The following is an 18851-nucleotide window of genomic DNA, read 5'->3' as shown; positions in this document are numbered from 1 at the left end:
CGTGTAGGAGCATTGTCACTTTGGAAATGAAAAAAAGTTAAATCCCACTTCTTCTCAATCTGAGAAAAAGTCCACCCGCAGACACCCCAAAAATCATCCATCTTGAGGAACATCAAGAAAATGTTTCACTCAGATAAATCTTCAAAGCCATATACATATGCATGCATGCATGATTGACTTTGATTAGATATGCACCATAGAGTGGATTTTGATTTCATAAAAGCATCTCTTTTCACCTGTGTGCTTATCTTCTGAATGCATTATAAATTGCTGAGCTTTCTGCTGTCTCTCACTTGCTATGTTCCGTTATTATGTATTTTACAGGCCTTTCCAGGTCATAAAGGTCCTGTCTCATGTTTGACTTTTAGGCAAGGGAGTTCAGAACTTTTTTCTGGTTCATTTGATCGATCGATCAAGATATGGAATGTAGAAGATAGAGCTTACATGAACACATTGTTTGGTCACCAAAGTGAAGTGCTAGCGATCGATTGTTTGTGGCAAGAACGAGTGCTGGCTGTTGGGCGTGATCGGAGCATGCAATTGTTTAAGGTATATAAAATAATGTTTTGACGTTCACTTGACCCGCATTAAAGAAGGCCTTACTGGTTGCACAAAGCTAAATTTATGTCTGAAAATTAATTTGCAAGGACTCTTTCTTTTGAAGTTATGGCACACCTATTCAAATTCTCCAATTTCATTTTACTAAATTTATGAGATGGCATGAATTTTTGTATATGCTCTTGTTTCATGTATTTTTTCAATTGTACTTACCTTTTTCATATTCTGTGAATAGGTCCATGATGAGTCAAGGCTGATATTTCGTTCTTCTACATCATCTTTGGAGTGTTGCTGTTTTATTGACAACAGCGAATTTCTATCTGGATCAGATGATGGAAATATTGCACTTTGGGGCATACAAAAGAAGAAGCCTGTGTACATTGTTAAGAATGCACATGCTTTGTCGACTGATGTCAATAATGGTGAACTGAAGGATAGAGGAAGAAATTACAATGGTCATATTGGTAAACAAATGAAACTCCTAGCTGTCCTTTCACTGTTTCTTTGGGGAAAATAGAATATGACTGTTGATTTGAAATATTATTTGGTGTCACTACCTGATTTCTTAGGTTGCATTGTGTTTGGTGGATGAACACCTAACCTGTGCTAATTAAATCTTGCTGTTTGTCTATCTGCTTAGAATTTTCAGATTGATTTGTCCACTACTGACCTGGAAACTATTGTTGTTATGCAGCATCTTCCTGGGTAAGTTCAGTTGGTGTATGTAGAGGCAGTGACCTTGCTGCCTCCGGAGCTGGGAATGGCTCTGTCCACTTATGGGCTATTGAAGGTGCTGGCAAAGGCATTCGGTCCTTGTATGATCTTCCATTGGTGAGTGAGCCCTGCACTATGCAACTGAATAACATGTTTGATTACTCTTTGGTTATGTTAGTAATGACATGGAACTATGCTGAATTAGCTGAGATATATGTTAGTAATCATCTCTCATGATTATAACTGCTGTTTAGCTTGTGATTGGAAGACATTGATAAAGATACTAAAAAATTTATGCCTCGTTTTTTAATGTTTATGAAATGGAATTATTGGATTTATATTTGTTCACCTTCTACCCGCCAGCACTGCTTTCCACTTTTTCTGTTCTCTGCTCTCCTCTGCTCTCCAGTTACAAATGTTAAGTTCAGCCACTGTGCAATTCATTGCTTACCAACCTATTGTGTAATGCAGATTGGATTTGTAAATTCCTTGGCTTTTGCAAAATCTGGAAAATTCCTTCTCGCTGGGGTTGGACAGGTAATTTGTTTGCATTCGAAGAAAAATAGACTAAAGATCGTTCTTGTTTTTTTTTTAGTTTTTTTCTTTACCATGTTTGTGATGTTTGATTAGACAATCTTGTAACGCTTCAAATTACTTTTGCTTCAGGAACCTCGCCTAGGAAGATGGGGACACAATTCTGCCGCTCGAAATGGAGTTGCAATTCAGCGGTTGAAGCTTTTGTAGGGTAGAAAAAGGATTTGATCCATTTCGGTAATGATTATTTGAGAAAGTAAATGAATATTCCTGTTCTTGTAACTCAATTTTGTTCAAATTTAATGGTTCATACCCAGCAAGTGAATTCTCTCCTTTAAATTTTATCGAATGATATTTTCATTTTTGAAAGAAATGAGGCAATACGAGCAATGATTTTGCAAACAATTGTTATATATCCTTTGATTATAATCAACTACTGCATTGTCTGCTTGGTGCGTGGTCTTTTTCAAACTCTTCATTGATTTGCTTGTAGAATTTTGTTTTTCAAAAAAAGAAATCCTTGTGATACAAGAAGAGGAAATATTTAATTATTAATAATTCCCATGTTCATACTCTTAATCGAGCACAATGGAAAAATATTCTACAGAAGAATTTCCTTTTTTTTCTCTAACTTTACCTTGCCAAATCTTTCTAATATATATAAGAAAAAATCCTGCATTAAACCAGTGTTATTAGTCTTTCGATTTTTGCATCTTACTAATTTATACTTGCTGCAGGGGATTGGCAAAATTCAAGTGATCAATGAACTTGTGCAGGGAGGTGAGATCTCAAAATTTGGGTCCCTCCATTAATCCACGTTAATTAAAGAAAAAAAAGTAAAATTATATACACGCTATGCACACCTCATGTCAAGAAAAATGGAGAACATTTCAGATGAAGGAAAACTATTTATATCAAGTGTAAAGGATACTGATTTGCGTAACTTGACAAATATATTTTGGTTCTTGAATAAGAACAAAAGCAAAAATACCATACCGGTCCAATCCACTTCATTCTGACGGTTTCTCTTAAGGCTTAATACACTGTTAAAAATATTTGTATAGAAAACAACACTCGAAGGCTCCATTTATAAAATCATTGTTAAAATATCCTCTTGAATTTAATTTTTTGTTCCCTCGTCTGTTCTTGGCTTAGCTACCTTGATATGGGGCCATTGACTGCAAACTTTTCAATAGAAATCTGTCTTAAATTAGATTTGCTGGGCATGCTTTCAAATTTTATTTTATTTTTAGTACATGAATCTCTAGCCAAAAACAAAGAAAACAGATTTTGCAGGAAGATTAAAAAACCAAAACCGGTCAGTTTTTAGAATTCCCAGTACAGGTTTCTGAGATTTGCTCTTTCCCGCCTCGTGTAATGCAGATTACGAAATGAACCTTAATCGAAATATGACATGCCGATCAAAACTGAGAACCTTTTTCCAGGAAAACGATGCAGTGCGAATTCTGAATGTACAGTGGTAAATATGGACGTAAGGAAGAGGACGGAAGGAAGCGGTTAGGCACACAAATAATGAGCAGCAAGAACTTGATGTCATTGCTGTGAAGCCAAACTTGACAAGGTAAAGTGTCAAAACACACTGCAGATGATGAGGATGCTAAAAGCCAAGATTTTAGGACGATTTGCTATGAATAAAAAAGCTCATGCAATTCCTCTCAGGTGACAACAGTTGCACCGTACTCAGATAACGGCATAAAATGCCCTGGATCAGGTGGCATCTTAGAATCTGCAGGTAAATCCACATGGTAAACTTCCATGTATGAGGCATTTTAAAATTTCAAACAGAGAGATATTCTGCATGTAAGAGTTAAGGTTTAGCTAACCTTGATTTCAACCAGTAAAAAACAGGTTAAGAAGAATATTTCATTCTAGAAGCTGCCTTACCATAGCAGAATCATAAGCGCAAAATAAACAGCTTGCTATATGACAGCAAAAAATGAATAGAAAACATCAGCTGTTCTTTCATTTGTCCTTCTGAAATTTCTCCACATATGCCTGCAACAAGATCAGTGAATAAATAAATACAATAACAAAATCACGAAGAAAGTCTGCAAAAAATATAGTAAAATGAAACAGCTTTTTGCCCCACCAGCATCATAAATTTGCACCAAGAGGTCTGAGAAGCACTAGGAGAATTCAGGTAAGAAAAGAGCCCTGATTTTGTAATCAAATTCACATCCCTTTCAAAATCAAATACAACGCGAATAAGCACACCAGCACTCACCTGTACAAGTTTGGTCAGCTTTGGTTTTGAAACCGACAGGTATTGTTCAATTTTTTCTTGTGTTGTAGGAATACTTGCACTCTGCATAGTTCCAGTAACTTTGTCAACCACTCTCTTAACAATGTTCTTGTAAGCGTCTTTACTCATTTGACCTTCCTTCCATGCAGGTTTCAGTAGATCCTTAACGAACTCCACCAGCGCAAACTTAAATGCACGATTTCCCTTTGCATCCTTATTTTTCTTGCTCTCATCAGCTTTGCCATCACCATCACTGTTCTCCAAGGGACCATTCTCTTGTGCGCTCTTATCCTGCTCTTGTACTTTATTGCTTTCCTCAGACCCCACTCCATTGTTTTCCTTGTTAGCTTCAGAACTCACACCTGAACCCGGCTGATTTAATTGGGAGCTCTTATCAATGAACTCTTGCTCAGAGTGAAACTTGTTAAAATCACCACCAATCAGTCCAGCAGAAAGGGATGAAGGGGACAAGTTTTTGGATAGTAATTCTAGTTTTTGATCTGGAGGATTAGTATTGACATGATGCTTCCCAGGCTCCACGCTGTCACATATAGGATCATATTGCTTCCGGGGCTCAACAGCTTGATTTGACTGAATGGTCACCATAGAATCTGGTTTGACAGTGCCCTCTGAGTTGGCAAAGGTGCCATTATGCGAATTACAAGCAGCATAAAGTTGTGGAAGTTGCTGTCCATTCGCAAGGAACTGGGCCAGAGAGACAGAAAGGCTGGTAAGCTGAGTCAAATGTTCATTACTAGCCATGTTTTGAGCCATTGGAATTCCCAAATTCACAAGTGGTGCATTTACATTCCCAATATCCGGAATGTTGATCATTTTTCTGTCCTGAACCAGTGTCTGATTTTGAGGAGCCATCATTGTCCCTCCTCTTGGAGGGTTGGTCAAGATTGCTTCTTGAATTTGTCCAACAGCATTCAAGTTTGGAATAGGTGAAGCAATTGAACTCAGGCCATTTTTATTGAAGCTTTGTGTTGCAAGAGCATTCGAAGAAATGTTAATGTAAGAACCGGCGGTTTTTCCGGTAACACCATCATCATGTGGCAAAGCACTACCACCAATCTCCTTTAAATTGTATCCCTGTTGAATGGAAGATGTTTCATTTGAAATTGGTGGCATGATTGCAGGGGCATCACGTGCCCGGCCTGAAGCATCCTGCAGTTCACAACTGGATAAAGAAGCATGGTCTCCTTTGTTGATATGGTTGGGAGGTTGCAGTTTGTAGTTCCAATCAGGAGACATTTCCATATCACCAAGCCAATTCTCAGGAGCTCTCTGTTCAGATACGTTAGGGTTATCACCAGCATTTTCTGTCTTCAATGGGAGGGCTTCCTTTTTGTCATTCTCAGCCACTTCATTAGCTGGAGGATTATTGTGTGTCTTGTTCTCGACCAAATTATGGCCCCATTCATCCTCCATACACCGTACAGAGAGCCTCAGTTCAGGTGCATCCAATTTTTCATTTTTATTTTCACTCAATTTTGCTGCATCTGAAGTATGACACTCACTCCATTTTGGATCATTCCATGATTTTTCCAAATCATCTGAGTTTTGGCTTGGTGGCCACCTACCATCTCGTGATCTTTTTTCAGGACTTGGTGTCTGATCATTATGAGAAAACCTGCAATATTTTCCATTCCGGCAATTACCTGCAGCAAAAAATTTGCAGGGAATGTCAGCTGCTCTGCGGGTTTCACGCTCAGCACGTCTCTCTGGAGATGCATATCTATGCCTTCGGTCATTATCTCTTTCTCTAATACCATCATTTGCGGACCCCCTACTAGATGGATCAGAAGCACCATGATGAGCATACCTGCAGGATTCACCCCTTCTACAGCTTCCTTTTAGAAACTCATTACAGCAATCAGCAGATCTTCCACTCCCCACTGGGTACTGCTTTCCTGGGTATTTGGAAGCTGCAGCTTTCCTGGGTCTTCTTTCCCAGTCATCCTCACATGTCTCAGTATCTTGGTGAAGAAACGGGCAATGACTGCCTCTCCTGCATCTCCCAGAAACAAAATCCTTACATAATTGAGCTGATACACCTGATATGCTTCTAGTTCTTTCATGCGCTCCTGATTCTCGCCCAAAGCCATGGACTGGGCTCAGGCTCCGGCTCCAGCTCCGGCTCCTGCTCCTGCTTTTGCAAACAAATCAGGGACAGGACAAGTCAAACAATGCCAACCAGCTTAATCAACTTTGACAGTAAAAAACCAAGGAGCCCAATAGAAATGTTGTGTGCAGAGTTGATTGAGGTAAAGCAGTTTCTAACAGGTAACGGACTCGTTACATATTGTGAAGAGCACCTGGTACATGAAAAGCATGAAACAGAAACACCAAAACACATAAACTAACAAGAAAATTTGCAGTAACTAGAAGAAATCCAAAATTTCAAGCAGCCAGTATAGCATTGCATGTCCAGTCAAAGAGTCTACAGAACTTAAAGCATGTGATTCTTGACTCTTTCGTGATATAGAAGTTATTTGAAGACTGTCATTACTATTGCATCGTATGCAGGTTCCATTGCGGCTAGGCACCAGATAGATATAGCAAGAGTTGACTGAAAAACAGGACAATGACAAGAATGCAAATAGCTGTATCAGAAAGGGTGCTGAGCAGATAATCAAACCTTCTTGTTCTTTTATATTCATTCTTGGGAGAGTTTCGAAAACTTTTCTGTCTCCATTCATCGAGACCAGGAGACATTCTAGTTCCATAACTCTCATCTTCATAAGTAGCTTTCAAAGTTCTGCTACGGTCTTCATCAATATTATCATCTCTGCGAGAGCTTCTTCTTCCAGGCAACGGTTCCATTGCTGACCACTTGGAGCGAGTGCCACCAGCAGCTTCAGGTGGGAGCCAATCACGTCGTGATTCTTTGTCATGAAAAGATATTCCTGCTTTCCCAGGCCAAGTATTGTCTTCCACATCTTCAAATGAAATTCGAGACCCTTCTTTCAAATCCCATTTTGAACTGCGTTTTCGGCCACTCCCACTCATTCTGACAGAAGCAGCAGCACCTTCTTTCATTCAACTAGAGTATCTGGGAGCAGGGAAAACCACAGGTCCATAAATCTTGATGATATTGAATATATCCTTGTCTATTTATTTTCTCTTCTTTGTTTCTTTTTTTTTCTCAAGTTGCATGATAAAATCCAATTACTAGCAGGATCCATATTTCAAATTCTAGATGTAGCTAACAAAAACTAATAATATCATACTATAAAAGTTAACAACCTGGCCAATGAACATAAAAGGAGCATATTAATTTAAACAGGATTCATGTTTTATGTAATTGAGACGTGGCTAACATAATGAATAATTCCATGCTATCGAAACATTAATAGAATAGATATAGTCGTAAAAAGCAAATAGAATAGATATAGTCGTAAAAAGCACATAGCTTAACCGTCATCCCCTGCCCTTCTTTTTAAATACACAAAATCAGAGGAGAATGCAACGATGGACCTCTCTTCCAGAAAGTAAAATTAAACAAATCTCACATAACTTAACCAAAAGCAGATAGGAAGCTCATCCATAAATAAAAAAGGAGAGGAATATGACTACTCCTTAATCCATATCTTATTGATTCAGCAAACTACAAGAACTTATAAAAGAAAACAACAACGATGATGATGATTAAAAAAAAACACCCAACCTCCCATATCTTATCTGATCTCTAAAATCATATTAGTAGCTTCAAAATTCAAATTTCCTAATTACTTGGTGGATCCCAAACATATTTCAATAACTCTCAAAACATTCGATCATAACATACCCTAGTTCCCTAATTCAATTGAGATCGACATTTCTATTGAATAGTTTGCTAGTTTGATTGAAACCTGGTTTTATTAAGCTCAAGGGAAAAATCTATTGGATTTTTTTGGTTTTGGACTAACTGGACAAACTAAACACTCCTCAAAAATAAAAATAACATAAACTGAACACCCCACAAATAAAAGAAAAGGAATATAAAGCGAGTGAATCCTGACAAGATTTTCCATTTCACATCCAGGTTCAAAAATCAATACTCCCAACACGTCAAGAAAGTAGTCTCAATGAAAGAGAAAATATATTTCTTTTTGAACCCAAACACAAACAAATTACAAGAATATTATAAACAGAGCAAAAAAAAGAGGGGGTGGCATTAACAAAATAGCAAACCCAACCATTACACACATAAATAAACAACGAAGGAAGTTCCTTTAATTAATGCCACTCAACATTCCTTACAGCTTCCACTAATTCATATACATCCACAGAGTTAGAACAATCCAACCAACTGCATAGAAAATCATTTAAGAATTTGCTAAAAAACAGTCACTACCTTGCTCAAATAAGAATGGGATCAACATAAGCACAATTTTATTTTTTGGAGGGGAGTTGAGTTTGTTTGGGCCTTAGCATGCAGGTTTGAAATGGGTGCTCACCCCTGCATTTGCAAACATAAGATGGACTCCACTTGAATGCAACCAGGCCATATCCCATGGAGGAGAGGATATGCATCCCAAATTACATCCCACAGGATTTTGATAGGATAGGTATTTCTTACTGTCCAAACACCATCCTTTTGATTTGTCATTTGTTCAAAGATTGGCTAAATCTCATAAGTGATATAGACAACAATGATCGCACAATTTTAATCAGCTTTACAATAGCGCTCTAGAGTCATCAGAAATATGATTCATAGATTTCCTTTATTAAAAAAAAAGATCTTATAAAGCTGTAAGAAGATAGCATTGCATGGACTGAACATCATGTCAGTTTATATATAAAATAGGAAGTGCAGGAACATAAAAGCATGTGCCATTTTTCTGAAACAACAAATAATTGATGATCAAAACATCTCATATCATCACATAATGTATAGAGAGAGAGAGAGAGAGAGAGAGAAGAAAGAAAAAACCTCCTGTTTGCCATGTGGCAAATCACCTACAAACAAACAGCTTTATATATAGAAATATCATGTCGTGTAAATTGCAAGCTCTTTACACCTTTACAGCTAACAAAAATATGACATTGATGTTGCACTCAACATTTGCCACAATCAAATGTGGCCTTGCTGATAATCAGTGATGGATCACTAACCATCAATTTAGCACAGCAGCTTGCATATGGATAACAAGGTTACAACTTTAATTCCCTTAATCCTTCTGCATGACACAAAATCAATGGACATCGGACCTCAAGACATCAAAGATTATTACTTTTGTAGATGGATTCTTTGAAGAACTCTTGAACTATGATGAAAGTTTACAATGCTATCTCAAACCCTTTTGAATGGTCTCCAATCAAACAAATTGACCAAGATCCATTAATTTTTGCTAAAATTCAATGTTCCACTTGTGGAAGGATTGAAATCCATTACAAAACTAATTGCATCAGTTACTTTTGAACAATTTGGAAATCCCTCCACGCATTGACCTCGTGAGTTACTGCATAAACATTATATCTGATATTAGCAATCAGGTAAATGTTTTCTATGGAGATACATAGAACTAGAGCACATATGGGTATGATACCCTAGTAGCGGTCTGCTAGTGCGTAAGCAGTTAGCCTAGAAATAAAGATAGAACCTAAAGACTCAAGGAAAAGGACGTATCATCTGATTTTAGTACCTAACTATACTAGATATAGCACTGATGTCATAATAGTTACACTAAGCACGCACCAGATGTTAATTAGATGCATATTTAACACAACAATCAAATCCAGTAAATCATTCAACAATCATATCAGATGATTCATTGTGCAAAAATTAGAATAGAAAGCAAAGTTGAACAATAGATATATGAATTACATTACATTATTGGCTGTGACTAATAAAACATGAAAATCACAGAATAAATTCACGAATGAAGCACTCTTCCCAATTCATTGCAGAGAGAAAAGGCATTGCTAAGTCATTATTAAAGTTTAATCGCCATGCAGCATCCCTAAAGTTTGACCATACAATTATCTAAACTAATTTCAGAACTTGGAAGAAAAAACAATTCTAAAGAAACAGAATCTTGCAGTTGTTTACTCAAGTGTTGAAGATTTATTTCTTACATACATCTGTACAAATGAATCCCAAACAACCTTATACACGAACTTCCACATCAATACTCCATAAACCAAAAACCACTATTCTCTATCATCAATACAAACCTATTTACTTGGAATTGAAAATCCTATCAAGTCCCAATCTACACTTAAAACCCAAAAGTTTCCTTACTAAAAATTTTGAGCCCCGGGCAAAGAAAACCCCTCTAAAGCATGCTTAGTCCGTAAACAAGTAGAACATTTTCTTTTCAGCTCTATAAAATCAGAATCCACAAACCAATTAAAGTTTACAGTAATTGAAAAGTTTTGAACTTTTCCAAAGAGAGACTCAAAAAAATCAAGCTTTTGCAAAGAAAGACTAAAAAGAGTCAAAACCCATGAGCTAGAAACAACCCCAAAAATGTAATCAATGAAATAAACACATAAAACCCAAATTAAAGCATCAGAATGGCAATAAACCCTAAACGAACCCTAATCATTAGGTTCATAAACTTCTCTACAATATCAGCTCAAAATCAAAACTTAAGAAAAACCCACTGAGAAGAATTAACACAAAACCCTAAAACTAGAAAACAGAAGCATATAAAGAGAGAAACTTCATAAAAGATAGAAGAAGAGAGCACTTACATGAAAATTAAATAGAGAAAGCCATGCAGGAGAGGCTAAGACCTAAGAGAGAGTGCGTAGACTGGAATGATTCGACACCTGAATGGAGTGAGCGAAGGAGTAAAGAGTGTTATTTTACTTTGCCATTAAATTAGCAGAAAGAGAGGCAAACAAGAGAAGACCTGCGAGTTCTACTTCTATATACCAAGCGAGAGAGTATCTTTTGCTAGATTTTTCTTTTCTTTTTCTTTTTCTTTTTTGGTTCTTAGTAGGACCCACTTGCTCGCTAAGCCCTACTACAGTACTATGTTTCTAGATATTTAATTTTTTAAGTTTCTTAGTTTTCTTTTTTACTTTTCAGTTACATATAAATTAAGGCAAAACTCAAAAATGCCCTTCAACTATATATATAGTTGAAACTTTGCCCCCCAACTATTTTTTATATTAATTTTACCCTCTAATTCTTAGAAATTCTTAATTAAGGATGTCGTTATTTTTTAATTTTTTTCATCTAGATTTTATTTAAAAATTTTCGCTTTGTAAAAATTCTTAACTATGAAATTATAAGGTGAAATTGATATAAAAAATAGTTTGATTTTCGGTTCATATTACTCAAATAATTTGGGAGTCCATTCAAGGTTTGTCTATAAAATTATATCTCAAAAATTAATTTTAGCTCACCACTTCTAATAACTAAATATATGTTTGGAAATATAGTAAATATTATTTTTTAAAGTATTTTTTACTTGTAAATATATTAAAATAATATTTTATTATTATTTTTAAAATTTTATTTTTGACATTAATATATTAAAAGGATAAAAAAATTAAAAAAAATTAAAAGGTATAATTGAATTGCAATGTCAACTATCATTGAGTTAGAATGCCTATGAATCACTTATTAATTTAAAAACTATCTTATTTTCCAAAGCAAACAAGAAAATTCGTTGAAGGAGGCCACAGGCCCAGTTGAGTGGAATGGGGCCTAGGCTTGTTACAGCTTGGAGCAAAATAGAAGCCCAATAGGCTACACATGTTGCAAAAGGCTAGTTCAAGATTACAGAGTGAACCCGACCCATTGATCATGAACAGCTACATCGTTGTGACTCTGTAGCTGAAGTGTAAAGAGCATACGTTCAATCACCCACCTTATTAAATGTTTTTTTTTAAAAAAAAAAAAAACTAAATGAGTTTAGTTCTTTACGGTAGCTCAAAACACAAAAAATTATATATTGAAACAATATAAATATAATTTTACCGTCTTCAAAAACAATTGATTAAGCATGGAATTAGGAAAAGGAATGTCTCTTTTCATTAAATGCATTTGTCATTGTAAAATTAAATGGTACAAAATGATCTGGAAATGTTTTTTTTTTGTTATAGAGTAATAACTATTTTTCTATAAAAAGCAAAATAATAATAATAATAATAATCTCTGGGTGAACGGTTATTTTGCCTTTTTATTAAAAAATAAACAGTTAAATTAAGATCATACCCTTGAAAGAGAATAAAATATGCATACATAGAAAGCCTTTTCTATTTCTTTTAGAAAATGGTAAAATGACATAACTAACCTTGCAATTAAAAAAAAACAAAGGTTATTTGCAAAGGATATTTTATCTTGTTTTACTAGTTTTGTTATTATTTTAAAGTTTTGTCGGGGTGGCTTGATAGTGTTAAGTTTTTAGATATTATTAGAAAAAAACTATTGACATAGTGCATCATGACCTCTACATCATTCAAGTGGAACATTAGGGATCATGAGGTGGCCAAAATCCTGCTTTTATCATGGTATTGGGAGCAGCACATTATTTTTTTTCTAGAGTTGTTATGCATGCTCATAAAAGGATATTTGGTTGGGTGTGGTTGAATTTTTTTTATTTTTTAAGGAAAATACACATGAATTTCAAAAAAAGTAATTGTATTTTCTTATTTGTAATCTTATTGATTTTGATTTTTTTTAATTTCATTTATTTAGGTTTTGATTCTTTTTGAAGTTTGGATTTTTTTCAATTTTATCTATGAATATTTTATTCTATTTGATTTTTTTTTCCATTACGGTAATTGCATCCCTTTTAATTTTATAACATTTTTTTATTTTTTTATTTTTTTTATTGCTATATTACTATCTTTTTTCTTGATTTAATATTTTTTAATATATAATTTTATTTGAATTTGTAAACAGTTGTGATCCTTATTTTTCCATTAACCTTTTTTTATATCGTGCTCTCGGTCCAACTTATGATGGGATAGAATTGAACTTGCAAGTTAGGACTGTGAACCTCTAAAAGAAAAGATTTTTTTTGTACGATTCAAATTTTTATTTTTATAATTGATGTTTAGCTGATCATCGTTCCTATACTACGCTATTAGCCATATCATTTTTTTTTTTACATAAAAATAAAAAACAGGTGCTGCTAACATGTTTTTAGTAGAGAGAAATACTTTTAAAATAAAATATTAATAAAATTAAAATAATATAATATTTATTTGAAACCATAATAACTTAATAAAAAGTAAAACAAATAAATTACAAAGATCAACTAAAAATAAATTAAATATTAAAAAATTAAATTAAAAAAATTAAATATAAAAAATCAATTTGCCTAAAAAAAATTGATTCCTTCATCTTTGTCCAAAAAAAAGAAATTTGATTTGTCCCGTGATTTGAATAGAGTTTGAGTTAAATTTAGTTAGTTGTTTATGAATGCGATGATAATTGATTTTTAAAATAATTTTTATTTAAAAATATATTAAAATATATATTTTTTATTTTTTAAAAATTGCATTTTATATTGGCGCATCAAAACAATCAATATATATATATATAATTAATTTTAAATAAAACAATTAAAATTAAGTGAAACAAAGTATAGGACACAATTTCAAGCAGCTTCTAAGCTCCGTGCCATGGAAAAGATATTGTCCACCTATTTTCAAATATTAAGCATTAACTTCATGAAACAAATTCAAATCTTTATGTAATATTTTTTTCATGGTATTTTTTATGCAACTTTGATTTGCTGAGAAAACATATGTGCACAATTTTATAACATTTTCTTACGAGTAATAATAAGTTTATTTTATATCAATAATTAATATATTTGTGCTTAAAACGAGCTCAATTGTAAAGAATTGCCGAGTAGCATTTTATAAGATTATCACATGTCATAAATAGATCTTTTGAGCTTTCCATAAGCATCGTTCTTGTACTGCTCCCATCCCACCATCCTGAAATATCGATTTAGCTCTCAAACAGTGGTTAAAATAAAATAAAACAGGAATTTAATTTTAAATCTGTCATTTTACCAAGTTCCTTCGGTTCTCTCAAGCGCCCTAGATGATAAGCAATTAATAACCATTCTCATTTTACCAAGTTCCTTCCACATGGTTCTCTCAAGCGCCCTAGATGATAAGTAATTAGTCATGGTATGCGCAAGTTGATAGATGATAAGCAATTAATAACCATTCTCATTTTACCAAGTTCCTTCCACATGGTTCTCTCAAGCGCCCTAGATGATAAGTAATTAGTCATGGTATGCGCAAGTTGATCCGGATACCCCACGTAAATAAAAAAAAAAAACAAAAAAAAAAAATAATAACCATTCTCACTAAAATAAAATAAAAAAATTGTATAAACAGATGCTAAACCCAGCCTGACTCGGTCGGTTAATTTAAAAAATCTAAAATTTTAAGCTTGAATTAAATGGAGTTTTTAGTTGATTTATAATAAACATTAACTTGGCCAAAATTAACTGAAATTTGATGTAATAAACTCTAGTAAAAATAATGAATAAATAAAATAAAATGCACTATCTTCATAGAACCAGGCTGACATAATAACGAAGGCTTTCTTGGATTGGTATCTAGATCGGTTCCCACAACTACAATCCTCACTAGCTTTCTAGATGCTTTCAAGAATCCAAAACCCTAATCTCCCGACAAAGCCAAGAAAACAAGAGCACGAGATTTATCTCTTTTGGTATACAAGGACCTCGAGCCATGGAGAGAGGCCAACAAAGGCTTCTAGAAGCTCTCCTTACACGCGTGATTTTCCTTCAGGACAAAAGATTCAGGGTACGTTAGGTGGTCCCTTAATTCCAATCACTTCCACCACCACCGTTGGATTAAAGTCAAGCGGCTCAAGTTCACCGGAAGCTCCTAACTATAGGTCTTCGGCTACTGTGTGCATACTAGATTTCATTAGCTATGGACCGACGTAAGATGTGGTGACGTCATAGAAACCCGTGAAGTCTGAATAAAACTATAAAAGTTGCCATTTTTCTTGTCGGCTCCAAGCAAAACTTTTTTGAGCCGCTTTGGTTGATAATACCAGCCGGTCAACGGCTCCACACACCAAGCAATGCAAGATTGTCAACAAAAGTAGGGGAAAAAACTTTGAAAAGCTTTCAGGTTTGCATTTTTTCCAAAGTAAAAGAAATTCGATTTGTGCTAAGATTTGAATTGAATGGAGGAGATATTTCGTGTGAGGATAGCCACAAAATCTTATTTTTTTATAAAAATAATTAACTTGAATTCATGTAATAATCTAGGGGTTGGTTTATAAGTCACCAATCTAATTATTTAGAATTTGTTTGAAAATATAGTTATAGTTATTTTTTAAATAAAGTTTTTAGTTAAAATATATATTAATAATATTTTTTAATTATTTTAAAATTATTTTTAATATCAATATATTAAAATAATTTAAAAATATATTAATTTAAAACAAATAAAAAATAAAAAATTTCAAAAAATTTTAAAAATATTTTAAAACACAAAAACCAACCAGCTTTTATTAAGTTAAATTACTACCCTAATATAATCAATATCAAAGACAGCTAGACAAGCCATGGCTCAAGCTTGACCAATAATGCCAGCTGCTAAGTAATAAATACCACTCTCTCTCTCTCTGCGCCTCTATGGATTCTTATATATTACCTTTTTTCTCCTCTCTGTTTCGCACACTAGCTCAATTTCTCTGAAAATTTCAATATACCGTTCTGCCCCTAAAGCCATATCTCAATGAATGCAACAACATCCTTCACCGTTTCCCCACTCCTTTCATCGCTGGCGAACCGCCGGGGAGTGTCAATTAAAGCCGCCGTGTCTACATTAGCGGCTGAGTCTTTCCGAGTTGACCCAGGGAGGAAGTCGCTGAGTCTGTACGAGATTCTTCAAGTTAAGAGAACGGCGTCGTTAACGGAGATTAAGGGTGCCTTTAGGAGTCTAGCCAAGGTTTACCATCCTGATGTGAGCGGTAGTGATGGTGGAGAGCAATTGGACGGTCTGGATTTTGTTGAGATATGTAATGCATATGAAACGCTGTCGGATCCCGCTGCTCGTGCTATGTATGATTTGTCGTTGGGTTACAGTAGTAGTAGGCAGAGACCGGTTAGGTTTTCCGGTGGGTATTCCATGAACCGGCGGTGGGAAACTGATCAGTGCTGGTAAAATGGCGACGTTTTAGGATTTTTTTTTTTAAAGTATTTTGAGCTTCTTTACAGTAACATGCCACGTGATGTTGCAGTGTTCAGAGATGAATATTTTTAATTTCGAATCTAGCCTGCTATATCAAAACAAGATCAAAGCCTTGATTGATGTAGAATTTTATTCATGAAATCAAGGCAGATTTGTAGATATCTTCTTGATTAATCATAAATTATCCGATTAAGGTAATGTTAAGCTTCCATGAGTGCTACTACATTTATCGGGAAAACAACCCCCGAACGAGATATTGTTTTTTTAGATGCAATTACGTCTATTTGGTAAAACAAATTGGATATTATTTCAATTGGACAACATTATTCACTGCTCATTTTATGTATCAAGTAAATAGATTTTGTTGGATTTCATGCATGTTTAATATTTGATTTTCTTTTAATAAATGAATTATGTAGAATTATACTTACTCTTTCAACTAATTCAAGGATTTGTAGTTTTATGATTGTATTAGACTGAAATGGGGTGAAGCGTTTCAGTTTATCTGGGATGATTTTTTTAATTAAATTTTTTATTTATTTAATATTTTTTATTGATTAAAAATTAAATTTTATAGTTTATTTTAATATACTATATATAAAATTATAACTGATTTTATTATTTAAATTATGAATTTGGTAGATTAATTTCGTTTAATATGTTAGAGTTTTAATATTAAAAAAATGATGTTAAATATCTTATTATCTTAATATATAAAAAATATTGTCCAGAGTGTATTAATTTTTGAAATATAAATTATTTTTTATTAAAAAATATATTAGTAATACTTGCATGTTTTTTTATGTTTAATTAAAATTAATCTGAGTTATAATATAATAAAAATATAATTTAATTTGATATATTATTAGATAGATAATTTGTGCTTTGACGCAAGCTAATAATATAAAAAAACAATGCTTAGACGCTCATGTATTTTAAAAAAGAAACAAAATCTACATCTACTTAATTATATAATAGAAAAAACAATAACATTATATAATAGGTCAATCTTAAAAGAAAATGTGACAATAATAACTATATATAAAAATGCTTATTAAAAAATTTTTTTATAAAGTTGAATTTTAACATAACCAAGTGTTAAAGATTTTTTTAAATAAAATAAAATATTTCAAATCAATTCAAGTGAGTATATTAAATTTTGAGTTTTAATATCAAATTAATTTTATAAAAATTAAATTAAAAAAATAATCATGATCAATTCTCAACAATTTAAGGAAGAAAATAAAAAAATTAATCTTATTATTTTAATCTATAATTAACGACTGTCTTGATTATAGCTGTTAGTTTTAGATTTGTTTTTTTAATATTATAAAAACCAAGATAGTAACAAGTGACGTGTCCCTCTCACGAGGACAGCATTCTAGATGCATTCTAACCTCCCAAACCCCGATCCTCTCTATCCACATCCCCAAGGGAGACAGCCAGACAAAAAAAAAAGGAAGCCCCAAAGATCTTTCTCCTTTTGTATAATGGGGACCTCATCAACAGTGACTTACAACTCAAAAGAAGACACAAACTCACAAGTGAGGCCTCCAAATGCTTCTAGAAGCTAATCGCTAAGCTCATTACTGACGTCACAAGAATTATTTATCACTTTCCTTCCCGACAAGCTCCGTGGTAATTAATATCCTATTTATTTATTTATTTTTATATTTTTAAAGTATTTTAAAAAAATTATTTATTTTAAATTAATTTTTATAATATCACATCATTTTAATATAATTAGATGTCAGTTGCTCGTGATACTGCAAGTTTGTAGCATGTTTGTACTTTATCATAAATTTATGAAAGAATAAAAAAATTATATAAAAACTATTATAACTCATAATATTTTTAAGAAAAAAACTTTAAAACTAAATTATTAACTAGATTAATATTTAAAAAATAAAATAAATAGAAATTGTTTTAGAAAAAATCATAACAAAAATGTCGCACCCGACATCGCGGCGGCCTTAAAAATATAATTCATGGAAAGAATGGATTTCTGTCATCCAGTTCTTTGATGGAGGAATGGTCTTTGTTTAAGGAGTCGCCACCTAGTATTATGGTTACTAGGAACCCTAACTGGTCAATAGAGATTCTATGGTTCGAGACTGGTTACGTAAAAGGGAAGATATCATCACCCCTTAAACGTCCTACCTAAGGCAGGCTGCATTGCTACTCTTTGTCTTTAATTGCTAATATATTTTTTTTTGTTGGTTCATACTATGATTGTTTGTGTGTAATATTCCTGACTCTAACGCCAGTGAATATTCAACTACGGATATTTCCAACTCTGGTGTTGGTAAATATTATGTAGGTATCAAAGTAAATAAATTTAAATCATTAATTGCTAATATGTTTTGTTTATACTATGACTATTTATGTTTAATATTCCTGACTCTGGCGTCAGTGAATATTCGACTACGGATATTTCTAACTCTGGCGTTAGTAAATATTACGTAGGTATCAAAGTGAACAAATATAAGTCATCATTTTTTAATTTTTTAATTTTTAATTTTTTCAATTTTTTCTATATTTTTTTTGGGTTGGGGTGGGCCCAGCCCAACTTAAACCATATGGGCCGGGCTCAGCCCAGCTGGCCTGGCCTAGCCACTGGCTAAAGGTAAGGATT

General features: G+C 33.4%; 3 protein-coding genes across 8 annotated transcripts in view; 2 read left to right on the top strand and 1 right to left on the bottom strand.

The window, feature by feature from the left end:
- Positions 1 to 2219, top strand: part of LOC105124588 (U3 small nucleolar RNA-interacting protein 2-like) — a 4704-nt gene extending 2485 nt beyond the window's left edge. For both annotated transcript variants that reach the window (XM_011024667.1, XM_011024666.1), the window contains exons 4-8: positions 325 to 549; positions 794 to 1022; positions 1253 to 1389; positions 1744 to 1809; positions 1939 to 2219. In XM_011024667.1, coding sequence (XP_011022969.1) covers positions 325 to 549; positions 794 to 1022; positions 1253 to 1389; positions 1744 to 1809; positions 1939 to 2016 — 735 coding nt within the window. In that variant the 3' untranslated portion in view covers positions 2017 to 2219. The remainder of the gene's footprint in view (positions 1 to 324; positions 550 to 793; positions 1023 to 1252; positions 1390 to 1743; positions 1810 to 1938) is intronic.
- A 1115-nt stretch (positions 2220 to 3334) lies between these two features.
- Positions 3335 to 10980, bottom strand: LOC105124587 (zinc finger CCCH domain-containing protein 38-like). 5 transcript variants are annotated; one of them, XR_842085.1, is made up of 5 exons: positions 10757 to 10980; positions 6714 to 7127; positions 4052 to 6221; positions 3712 to 3822; positions 3335 to 3553 (listed from the first exon to the last, which is right to left on the bottom strand). XR_842085.1 is itself a non-coding variant. In XM_011024663.1 (5 exons), the coding sequence occupies exons 3-5, from the start codon at positions 7112 to 7114 to the stop codon at positions 3790 to 3792; spliced, it is 2604 nt and encodes an 867-aa protein (XP_011022965.1). In that variant the 5' UTR covers positions 7115 to 7127; positions 9173 to 9519; positions 10757 to 10980; the 3' UTR covers positions 3343 to 3789. The 5 variants fall into 5 exon arrangements, 3 of the variants coding, with proteins under 3 accessions (XP_011022965.1, XP_011022964.1, XP_011022967.1); XR_842084.1 differs by having other exon boundaries at positions 3336 to 3621; XM_011024663.1 differs by adding an exon at positions 9173 to 9519 and having other exon boundaries at positions 3343 to 3822.
- A 4683-nt stretch (positions 10981 to 15663) lies between these two features.
- On the top strand, positions 15664 to 16375 carry LOC105124586 (chaperone protein dnaJ 11, chloroplastic-like). Its single transcript, XM_011024661.1, has one exon. It carries the CDS (start codon positions 15761 to 15763, stop codon positions 16187 to 16189), a length of 429 nt encoding a protein of 142 aa, XP_011022963.1. The 5' UTR covers positions 15664 to 15760; the 3' UTR covers positions 16190 to 16375.
- The last annotated feature ends 2476 nt before the right edge of the window (positions 16376 to 18851 follow it).

Source organism: Populus euphratica, unplaced genomic scaffold, assembly GCF_000495115.2.
Source record: "Populus euphratica unplaced genomic scaffold, PopEup_1.0 scaffold35.1, whole genome shotgun sequence".
NCBI lineage: Eukaryota > Viridiplantae > Streptophyta > Magnoliopsida > Malpighiales > Salicaceae > Populus > Populus euphratica.
Note: the sequence above shows the minus strand (reverse complement) of the source record. Positions and strands in the feature narration are given on the sequence as shown.

What these genes read in the sequence shown, in the direction of transcription:
- LOC105124586 (XM_011024661.1), top strand. Translation starts at nt 15,761, where the DNA reads ATGAATGCAACAACATCCTTCACCGTTTCCCCACTCCTTTCATCGCTG.
- LOC105124587 (XM_011024663.1), bottom strand. Translation starts at nt 7,114, where the DNA reads ATGAAAGAAGGTGCTGCTGCTTCTGTCAGAATGAGTGGGAGTGGCCGA. An exon ending in GAATATAAAAGAACAAGAAG is followed by an intron (nt 6,222 to 6,713) that starts GTTTGATTATCT and finishes TTGCAAAAGCAG; the next exon opens with GAGCAGGAGCCGGAGCTGGA. An exon ending in AGCTGACCAAACTTGTACAG is followed by an intron (nt 3,823 to 4,051) that starts GTGAGTGCTGGT and finishes ATCTTGTTGCAG; the next exon opens with GCATATGTGGAGAAATTTCA.